General features: G+C 42.7%; 2 protein-coding genes across 7 annotated transcripts in view; one reads left to right on the forward strand and one right to left on the reverse strand.

The window, feature by feature from the left end:
• LOC108060679 (uncharacterized) overlaps nucleotides 1-1,019 on the reverse strand; it is a 26,144-nt gene extending 25,125 nt beyond the window's left edge. For 2 of the 4 annotated variants that reach the window (XM_017146477.3, XM_017146479.3), the window contains exon 1: nucleotides 751-1,019. The gene's annotated coding sequence lies outside the window, so the exon portion shown is untranslated. Of the gene's footprint in view, nucleotides 1-24 lie in introns of all 4 variants that reach the window. The other 2 variants (XM_017146476.3, XM_017146475.3) reach the window with 2 other exon arrangements.
• inaC (inactivation no afterpotential C) overlaps nucleotides 1-7,297 on the forward strand; it is a 10,274-nt gene extending 2,977 nt beyond the window's left edge. The window contains exons 2-13 of one of the 3 annotated variants that reach the window (XM_070212221.1): nucleotides 2,632-2,899; nucleotides 4,187-4,512; nucleotides 4,676-4,707; nucleotides 4,915-5,109; nucleotides 5,161-5,289; nucleotides 5,350-5,506; nucleotides 5,572-5,800; nucleotides 5,860-6,257; nucleotides 6,320-6,521; nucleotides 6,581-6,769; nucleotides 6,832-6,972; nucleotides 7,035-7,297. In XM_070212221.1, the coding sequence (XP_070068322.1) occupies nucleotides 4,223-4,512; nucleotides 4,676-4,707; nucleotides 4,915-5,109; nucleotides 5,161-5,289; nucleotides 5,350-5,506; nucleotides 5,572-5,800; nucleotides 5,860-6,257; nucleotides 6,320-6,521; nucleotides 6,581-6,769; nucleotides 6,832-6,972; nucleotides 7,035-7,187 (2,115 nt within the window). In that variant the 5' untranslated portion in view covers nucleotides 2,632-2,899; nucleotides 4,187-4,222 and the 3' untranslated portion in view covers nucleotides 7,188-7,297. Of the gene's footprint in view, nucleotides 1-2,631; nucleotides 2,900-4,025; nucleotides 4,513-4,675; nucleotides 4,708-4,914; nucleotides 5,110-5,160; nucleotides 5,290-5,349; nucleotides 5,507-5,571; nucleotides 5,801-5,859; nucleotides 6,258-6,319; nucleotides 6,522-6,580; nucleotides 6,770-6,831; nucleotides 6,973-7,034 lie in introns of those variants that run through there. The other 2 variants (XM_017143969.3, XM_070212223.1) reach the window with 2 other exon arrangements.
• The last annotated feature ends 3,552 nt before the right edge of the window (nucleotides 7,298-10,849 follow it).

Below are 10,849 nucleotides of genomic sequence, written 5' to 3' on the forward strand. Positions count from 1 at the left end.
AGTGCCCTGGGGAGTGGATCTCACTTGATTCTCTAAGGAAAACACATTCGCTATTTTCCCTGGACAATATTTCACACCTGGCTGTCGCACATCACACATTTGCAAGATGAATTTCGCTAAACTTTGAGTGATATTCGTCCCCAGGGTGAGACTTTAATAAAGCAGAGTGCCGCGATTCTTTTAAGATTCAATGCAAGGCATTAGAGTTATTTGCGAACGGCGGAACCGGAATTACAGAGCCACCCGCACACAATGATCATTAATTTCAATTACACGGTAGAATGTTGCACAAAAGCCGAATCACAGGGCTCGACACGCACTGGAGGATGGGTAAAATTGCCTCTCTGATTAGGGGCTGCCGTTTTGAATTTATTTATGGTATATTCTATATAGTCTGCCTTTGGTGTTTGTCGGGGTGAAATGTCACCGAAACTGAAAGCTGGCCCACGTGCAGTTGGGGCCAACTCAGAACGGTGAATGTCGCAGGGCAGCTTCGACAGTTTCCCACGAAACCTTTTTGGAAGCTGCGTGAGCCTGACGCAACTTCCAGGCAGAGCAGAGCGATAGATGATAGTCTTCCAGTGCCTCGGACACGTTTTGTTTACGCCAGCCGTTTTTTGCACGAATCGAATAAGTTTGGCTCGAGAAACAGGTAAGTCAGTCGTTCAGTTTGATTTTCTAATTGATCAGGAAATGGGTGGCGACTGCAGTGTTTGTTAAAAGACAGCCGTACACCTTCACTCGACTCACGAAATAATCGTGTCCTTTTCCACGTTACGTATACGCGGCGTATGCTGCCGTTTCGAACAACCTTCCCCGTAGCGCCTGCGAGTGCGACTGGCTGCAAGGATTTTCCAGAGCCAGTTTTTGGGATAGTTTTCCCACTGGCTGGACGGCGCAGGCGCTCTTCAGCCCTTGCCGGCGACTTTTTGGTATAACAGATTGCGTATACGACCCGTTCGCCGTTCGCCGCCTTCCTCGAGCATGTTGCCAATTTGTTGTTTAGTCCGTCACTCTGCTGTTTCATTTCCTCTCTCCGTTCGCAGGGCCAAACGTCATGACACTGCTGAGAGCCGTATAAACAAATCACAAAGTTCGGGGGCAGTTTTCCCAGCTCATCCCCACTGGTCAATGGATATTGTCCAGTTGGCCGTTTTGTTGCGGTTTTGTCAGCTCGCACAATTGTGTCCGCTCAACTTTATGTGCCACTGTTAATTATGGTCGGCCATTTGCCCCTTGTTTGGCTAATTGCTGCGGTTTTTACCACGATATGTGTGTATGTGTGATTTGCAGTTTAGCCGAATATTTGCATTTGGAAGAGACAACAATTGTCAAATAGTTTGGATATTGGGCGCGTTTTAGCAGAACAATTTGTGGGGCTGGCTATTAAAATGTTATCTATCGTCACTTGCTGATGTCCACATTTGGGTGACAATTTTATTTTAATTATTTTGCTTAATTGTTCTTTGCCAAAGTTTATTTGGTTTTGATATTTATTTAAAATGCATTTAAAACGAATTAATTTTAGTGAAACTACAATTTGCGTTTATAATTATAACACTTAAAGCTGGGTTTGATTAAATTTTTATTTAGAAATATAAAGTGTCAACAAATACCCATTTAATTGAACATAATTCGATATACTGAACTAAGAAACCTTAAAAGCATTATTATGTATATTGTATGATTTCTCTTTAAAGATTGGTATTACAAAAATTTCACATAAATAAAAACCTTTACTTATTAATTTTTATTTTGTAAATTATAAATGAAGAAGGGTTTACAATGATCCAAACTTGAATCCAAAGACTTTCCCCCAAGTTGCGATCATAAAATCCCTGCTCCAAAGGTCGTTATACAGTTAGTAACTCACGACAGGTGCGCAGCAGATCAATAGGTGTTAAGGGCGCAGGTCAAAAAAAAAGAACACAGTCGGCTAACAAGTAGCCAGGCGGAATTGCCAAATGTTGAAATGGCGAAAAACAGAGACTAGGCTAAAAGCAAACGAAACCAAAGTAAAGTAAAGTAAAATAAGGGAAAAGCCAAAGTAAATAACTGGAAGTAAAGCCAAACAAGAGGTGTTATACGGAGAGAGCCGGCTCTCTGGCTCTTTTGTGGCTTGGCCTGCTTTTGTGAAACGGCCAGGAGGGAAAAATGGAGGGGAAAATTGTTTGGCGACGCCATGGAAATGATGACGTAAATTGAAAGCCAAAGCTGCCACGGCAACGGAATCTATTTGCAATTCCCCGCTGCTTGCAGACCCCTCTCGCCCCTTCAATCCCTTTTCAACCGACAGGTGTGCAGTTGTTCTGGGCAATCTCCGAGTGCATATTTGTCGACTCACTGAGTGCACTTCTGAGATACAGATACGCGTGCCGCTGCAGTTGCAGATAATTTGACTTTCTGTTGGACCTGCTGTTGGATCTAATGACATTTTTCCCTGACAAAGCTCTTCCATTTCCGCTTAAATGCATTTTCCAACCCATTTCATCCATCTTCAAGCGTTTTGAGTTGTTTCGGCTTGGATTTCAGCTAACCGCTTTCACTTTGTTTGCCCTGCCAGCCAGTGTGTCCTTCTGTGTCCTGTGTGCACTTTGTGCTCAATTCTGCGTTTTCTATTTCTATTTTTAGCCCCATGCACTACAAGCCAGCTGGGTTTCAGGGGCGGCGAGCTGTGGGTGTGGGGGTTTTACGGAAAACCTGCCCTGCCTGCAATTGCATAAATTAATCAAAACTGCCACAGAGTATAAATACTCAATCGACAATAGTCACACACAAGCTTCCGCACATCACAAACCCCCTTTGCCCACTTTTCCCGCCCCTCCTGCATTGACGTCACCACTGCAGTTGTCCGGAGCGATGCCTCTGATGATGATGATTATGTTTGTCTTCTGGCCAGGTAAGCACCTTCTTGACCTTCCCCAAACTGTTTACACTTATCGCTGGTAAGGGCTCGCAGTCGAGGGTTCTTGGCTCTCTGGGCTTTCAGTTGCCAGTTCTTGGGTCCTCCGTTCGATTGACAGGCAGCCATCGAGCGGGTTGCCCTGGGAGGCTCTTGTGATGGGGGCACTGCTAACCGAATCAGCATGGAGCAAGGGATATTAAGTGCTGATTACCCCAAAGGGGTACCTGAGAATTCCTTACAATTATAATTGTATTATTATTGCGCAAGTTAGTCGTCACAACTAATGCCATTAAACAGAATAATGAGTTGGCAATGTTTTTTTATAAAATGTATGTATAAATGCAACTTTAAAAGTAATGATTTTAGTTTTTCCATATATTAAATACCAAACACCAATTACGTTTATACTATAGTTCACATTACTGGTTTTTGTTTATAATAAAAATATCTCCCACTAATTACGGCACAATGAAATTATGTTAAATTGTCCCATAATTGAGCATAGTTAATTGATGCGTACATAGCTATGAAAAAAATTAATGATTGAATATTTAAAATCTTAATGGAAAGGGTTTAATAATGCAATTTCATTTAAGTGCTTTATAAATATTATGTGCGAAATTATCACTTAGGAAGTTCGGTTTTCATATTTATTGCAGATTCATTTTGCACTGCTGTATTTGGCAGCTATATTTGGTACTAATTTACTGACTTTTTAGATGTCTTTATTTTTTTTTTATCGTACTACTTGTTCAATGGTTTTCTAATAAAGTTATTATATTAAAACCTTACATATTTTATGGCTTTAAATCACTTGAAAAACAAATATACTCTTCTTTTAGTTATTTATTGCTAACAGTTAAAAGTTTATGGGCTTATCGGCTTTGTCTTGCTTAGGAGAAATATGTAATGTATATAAACAGTTTTAAATCCACATTGACTTTGTAATATTACTGTTACAACTAGAAGTCATTATGAAAATGGTTTAAATATACTAATTAACTCGGAGTAACTCTAGTATTTATTTGTATTATTAAAGCTATATAATTTTTATCTAATAACAATTTAGTTTACAGGGTAGAATTTTAGTCATTTTAGAAATTCTTTGCTGTCGCCAGGTCTCTGCGTCTTGTACTCATACCTTTTTGTCATTTTCTCGCCTTCAACTTTGTGTGTGCACTTTGTTGGCTGCCCGGTGGCTTGTTTTGGGGTCTCCACCTGACCGACCAGGTCAGTTGTTGGACGGGCTTGAGAGCGTGCGGTCTGAGTCAGCTTTTTCAGTTCACTCGGTGTGCATTTCCCTAATTTAATCTTGTGATGGCTGCGGCTGCTGTTGCCACACCGGGAGCCACTGTGCTTCCCTCCTCGGCACCCAGTGCTCCTCAAGGAGCCAAGGCTCCACCGGCTGGAGGAGCTGCCGGAGCTGCCAAGGGACCGGGAAACCTCCTGGAGATCACGGGCGAGGCGAATATCGTCAACTATATGAAGAATCGATTGCGAAAGGGCGCCATGAAGCGTAAGGGTCTCGAGATGGTTAATGGCCATCGGTTCGGAGTGCGGTTCTTCAAGAATCCGACTTACTGCGGCCACTGCAAGGATTTCATCTGGTGAGCAGTTCTGATTTCGATTTTTCCTGGCACTTTTACATCGCCATCGTTAATTTAATTAGTGCTCGCGTTGCTGACACACTTTTCGTTGTTTTTCTTTCACTTTTTCTGCGCTGTTCTTCCGTTTTGCATTGTTGCATTCGCGGATTCGTGCCGGGATTAGGGGCTTTGGCAAGCAAGGTTTTCAGTGCGAGGGTAGGTTTTAAAGTCCATTATCGGTCAATATTGATAATAAAGGTGTCACAGATATCTCTATTGGTTTTGAACAAATTGCGAAAATTTCCATTAAATAAAAAGAAGTAATTTAATAACAAGTATTTCACCAAATCCACAATCATAAGAGATTTCTGTGGCATTTTTTTTCTTTTGCGATAAGATCTTACCACATTTTTGGTTCCCCAGAATGCCGCTTCAACATCCATCAGAAGTGCTGCAAGTTTGTGGTGTTCAAGTGTCCTGGAAAGGACACGGACTTCGATGCCGACTGTGCCAAGGTGAAGCACGGCTGGATCTCCACCACCTATACGACACCAACATTCTGCGATGAGTGCGGACTGCTGCTCCATGGAGTGGCCCATCAGGGTGTAAAGTGCGAAAGTGAGTTGTGGGATAAAAACTCTATAAGCTCTATTTACCCAAGTACTTTAGATTGCAACCTCAATGTGCACCAGTCGTGCCAGGAAACGGTGCCTCCGATGTGCGGAGCGGATATAAGTGAGGTGCGAGGCAAACTACTGCTCTACGTGGAGCTCAAGGGCAACAACTTGAAAGTGGACAGTAAGTGGTTAGGATTTAAGCTTTACATACTTCCCGGTTAAAGGGAATTTCATAATGCAGTCAAAGAGGCGGCCAACCTTATTCCCATGGACACCAATGGCTTCAGCGATCCCTATGTGGCAGTGCAAATGCATCCGGATCGATCGGGACGCACCAAGAAGAAGACCAAGACCATTCAGAAGAACCTAAATCCAGTCTTCAATGAGACCTTTACTTTGTAAATTAGCAGCATCTTAGGTGTATTCGATTTACAAAACTAGTAATAACTTTCTTAACTATTAGTGAACTGCAACCGCAGGATCGTGACAAGCGTTTGCTCATCGAGGTGTGGGATTGGGATCGAACTTCTCGCAATGACTTTATGGGCTCATTCTCGTTCAGTCTCGAGGAGCTGCAAAAGGAGCCCGTCGATGGCTGGTACAAGTTTCTCTCGCAAGTGGAGGGTGAACACTACAATATACCCTGTGTGGATGCCTTCAACGATATAGCTCGACTACGCGATGAAGTGAAGGTGAGAAAATTTATTATCCTAATCAGATAATCCACATAAATAACATCCCTAACTTCCAGCACGATCGCCGTCCGAATGAAAAGCGTCGCATGGACAACAAGGACATGCCGCATAACATGAGCAAACGCGACATGATTCGAGCTGCCGACTTCAACTTTGTCAAAACAATTGGCAAGGGATCCTTCGGCAAGGTCCTGCTGGCCGAGCGTCGTGGCACCGATGAGCTGTATGCCGTGAAGGTCCTGCGAAAGGATGTCATTATCCAAACTGACGACATGGAACTCCCCATGAATGAGAAGAGAATTCTAGCTCTCTCCGGTCGTCCGCCATTCCTCGTTTCCATGCACTCCTGTTTCCAAACCATGGATCGCTTATTCTTCGTAATGGAATACTGCAAGGGTGGCGATCTTATGTATCATATGCAGCAGTACGGAAGGTTCAAGGAGTCCGTGGCCATGTGAGATTATATTTCAAAGAATTTCCTTTTCGGAAAACCATAATATATTCTCTTGTTTCAAGTTTCTATGCAGTGGAAGTGGCTATTGCCCTATTTTTCCTCCACGAGCGTGACATTATCTATAGAGATCTGAAGCTGGATAACATTTTGCTCGACGGCGAAGGACATGTAAAGCTGGTGGACTTTGGGTTGAGCAAGGAGGGCGTCACCGAGCGCCAGTCTACGCGCACCTTCTGTGGCACTCCCAACTATATGGCGCCAGAAGTTAGTAATCTGCTGTAAAACTTTCGTGCCAAGACTCCATAATTTCGTTATAACTCCAGATTGTTAGCTACGATCCCTACTCCATCGCCGCTGACTGGTGGTCCTTCGGTGTTTTGCTCTTCGAGTTCATGGCAGGACAGGCTCCATTCGAAGGAGATGATGATAACGCTGTATTCAGGAACATCAAGGACAAGAAGGCCGTGTTTCCAAAGCATTTCAGCGTAGAGGCCATGGATATAATAACCAGCGTGAGTATTGGATTTCGAATACCTATCATGACTTATTATTGTAATGTCTTGTTGCTCCAAAGTTTCTGACCAAGAAACCCAACAATCGTTTGGGCGCAGGACGCTATGCCAGGCAGGAGATCACAACGCATCCTTTCTTCCGGGATATCGACTGGGACAAGGCAGAGGCTGGCGAAATGGAGCCACCCATTAAACCAAAGATTGTAGGCAATACCTAAACCTGGCCCTAAACAATCATTTCATTATATTCTTGGACATATTTCAGAAACACCGCAAGGACATCAGCAACTTTGATGATGCCTTTACCAAGGAGAAAACGGATTTGACACCCACGGATAAGCTTTTCATGATGAATCTGGACCAGAATGATTTTATTGGATTCTCCTACATGAATCCCGAGTTCATAACCATTATTTAAAAGTGTTCTAAAAAAGTTTTGAACCAGAGGCTTTAAGTTTACCATATTGAATTTGTTGTGTCCTGTGCTTGAGGCCTAGTAAAGTTTATGTAAAAGCTTTGAAGTTTAAATGCTTTGCTTTTAAATTGTTATATCTACACGGAAGGATTTTCCTTTGAGCTTTTTCTCTTTTAAGGAAAAGCTCTTTATTTTCTCTTTTAATGTTAGCATTAACATTGCCAGTGAAGCCCAGATAGTAAAAGAAAACAGAGAAAGTTCCGGACCAGCAGCTGACTGCTTTCTCCCTTTCACTCTCTAACCATGCGTGTTTTTTGCTCTTTTCGCGGAGGGGAAACGTTCGGGAAACTCACCACTCGAGAGCACCTGAATTAGTTACGCATACGCCGCGTGTACACCACTCAAGGAAACCCTGTCAGGAAGTTTCAAGATTGCCACCGGGCTAGCTAGCCAACTTCGGTTAAAATCTAAACTCATCAACAGGCTTGAAGTTTTGCTTTATGTATGTCGAAAGCAAAAGTTACTCATAAAGGCGAAACTTGTTGCCGCTCATGTGGGTTTTGCTGAAATTTCTGCACAAGGTATTTGCCCAAATCCATCTACTGTGTCAAGCGTAAAATTGTCTCAAAAATCGTTCAACGGGGTGAAAGGCGGTTTAACGGGTTGCCAACTATGTAGTTTTTCGGTGGCAGGGAAAGTATGTCTAAGGGATCTCCAAAAGGACATATTTTAATAAGAAATTCCGTCGAGCGGGAATTCGCAGGATATTTGCGATTTGGGGGCGCTCATCTAATCGGCTGTCAAAAGCATTTCACGGTGAATGCAATTTTCCGCTGCCCTGGCTTTAAATGAATTTCCTCCAATCGCAGCATCCTTCTTCGAAGGCAACATCCTGCTCGAAACTGTTTGCACTCTATTAGCGGCAATTTGCGGGTTTACGTGCACTTTTCACGGCTTTTAGACACGTTCCAATGTCTCTGGCCGTGCTGGTTGCCCAGTGCAGCCGACGATGTCCTTGCGGAGCGCTTCCTCTATTTCTGTCACTATTTCCATCTCTATCTCTATCCATCTCCAATCAGCGCTTCCTGTCCCAACGTCACCGCCACCATCACCGCGACATGTGTCCTTGGCCTCTGCTCCTTGGTCGCTGGTTGGTTTCGTTTTGGCCCCGTTTGGAGTTTGGCTCAGGCATTAGGATGTACCAAAGTGCTTAACACAATATAAATAATGGCCCGAACGGGCGGAGATGTATATTTTGCGGCGTAATAAAACGCAGCTAGTATCATCGGCTCGCATAGTTTGTCCATGTCCTTGCTGATCTCTCTCTCTCTCCGCCGGATAATGAAGCTATGAACAGTGTCCTTGGTTCCGGGCCGAAAGAAGAGGATGCCGTTGAGTGGCTAAATTGTCAGCTTATAAATCAGCCGACTAGGATCTCGATAAGCATGAAAGGAAAGCTCTAAAAATGAGCCATTCAATGGCGGATGATTAGGGAAGTGGGTGGTGGAACGAAAGTTTGTGGTTTTTAACTGCTGGTGACCCCGATTCCTTTCTTTGGTATATACATTATTTAAATATCCTCCTTGGGCGTTTTTTGTAACTTCGTGTGAACTATTATCAGACTTTTTAAGTTGAAAAATGTGCCGGCCAAGTGACCCCAATAATTTAACATTCGAGTCTAAGTTGTAAACGAGTGTCACTCCCTGGCCCTATAATTTAAAACTTCGGTAAATAGGTTGGTCAATTTATTTCAGAGACTTTGCCAGCTCAATTTAAATGTAGCGTTTAATGATAATCTTATCTGTGTCATTAAATATTTTTTTATTGATAAAATGTTGTTACAATGTTTTAGTAAAGCTTTTTGTATGGCAAATGTTCTACCTCTTTTAATTGACTATCAGATAATTTTATAATTCTAGACCAGAATAATTTTAGATGACAGTTACAATTGCTTTTAGCCCATAAGCTCATTAGTCCATCATAATCTTATCAATAAATGACTATACCATACACAAAACTAGAATATTTTATTCAAATAAAATCTTTGAAAGGCCTTTCAACTATTTGTGTTGTAAAATATCTCTGGCAAAACATTCTAATTGGCCTCAACTCTTGACCTCGAAATTCCCTTTTAACTTATTCCAGCAGTCTGTCAATGTCTGCCATTAAATGGGTTCGGCTTACAAATTGGCCAACATTAAAGACTCAAAGACAACCGCAATTTCTACCCCAAAACAATCAACTCCTTGAGCTAAGTTATTTATGCCGGGTCCTTGCCAATCTGTTTGCCACACTTCGTTGGCCGTTGTGTTGCCTCAATTTCAATGCAAATTTATATATACAATAAATATATAGGGCTGTGCGTTGACAGTCCTAACGCGATAACGATGAAATCGTTACGCTTTAGCAAGTGCGTTTCTTATTCATGTCTATTTTGTGCTGCTCTCGTGCACCTAATACCTGTGGTTGCCCGATGTCCTCGCCCCTGCTCTTGGTCCTTCTTCTCCTTGCCAGGACCCTCTCGCATTCCTTCGCTATCTGTCTGTTTCATACACTGTTACTTCCGCTTCCGCCCGAGCACCCATAATGAATGTGAATGCCACCCACCGTTGGCCACATTTTTTTGCTGCCACTAACTGCTTTGGCACTTGGCCACTCCTCGCCCGGAATCCCTCGGTCTTATGAGCTGCTGATGGCCATTTGGGCCAGGAGGACGGACGGACGGCAATGACATGCATATGGTTTGGCCCGTTGCCTGGGCTCATAAAAGCCACAAAAGCCGCTGAATATTGTCATGAATTAGCTGCAAGCTGGTAAACGAGATAGGCACTGTGCGAAAAGTATCAGGAAGATAAGCAAAGATATTTCGGTTTTGGTAATTGCGAGCTCCGAGTATCAGCAATATTTCAGAATTTATGTAGTTTTTAATTAGATTACTTACTATTTATAAGAAATTAACCATTTAACTTAAACATAAACATATATTGCTCCTTAATTACATTAATAGAAATTTAACAAATAATCTTTAAGTTTAATATGAGCGGTTTGAAGCAACAAAATAATGATCGAAACTATATTACAACACTATTAAGAGTTATTTCAAAAACTGATAAATATATGAAACCTCAGATAATAAATTGAATTTTCTGTCTTTACTTTTCTCGCGAAGTGTAATCTTCGGATGAATTCCGCTTACGCCTAATTTCATTGTTGTGCCGCCAACCGGCGTGGATTTATCAGCTAAGTGAGTCTCTCGGCCGGGCTAAATATTTAACCTGCTTCCCAGGTGGCCAGGTGGGCAGGTGAGCTCCTCCTGTTGCACTTCCTCGGCCCGGGAACTCATTCAAAATGCAAACATGGCCCGTGGAGCTGTTGGCAGCTGCACGTGGCGCCAGTTTCGAGCACTTAAACAAACAATCTGTTGCCCCCCGTTTATGGGTATGTGTTTCTGTGTGCCAGTCATTGTCCGTCCTTTCACGTATCCTTTCGAAGTGTTGCTATTTCACAGCTGTGTGCCATTTGGCAGTCGCCCAGATGCAAAGTGCAGGCAACAATTTAAGCCATTTTCTGGCTTCAATGATTTAGAGTGCGGGCTGAGGAAATTTAGTTTTCTTCTCCACATTCCCCAGCTGGCGTTACATTCCCATTTCCATCCATAATCAAAT

This window comes from Drosophila takahashii, chromosome 2R, assembly GCF_030179915.1.
Source record: "Drosophila takahashii strain IR98-3 E-12201 chromosome 2R, DtakHiC1v2, whole genome shotgun sequence".
In the NCBI taxonomy this organism is placed as follows: Eukaryota; Metazoa; Arthropoda; class Insecta; order Diptera; family Drosophilidae; genus Drosophila; species Drosophila takahashii.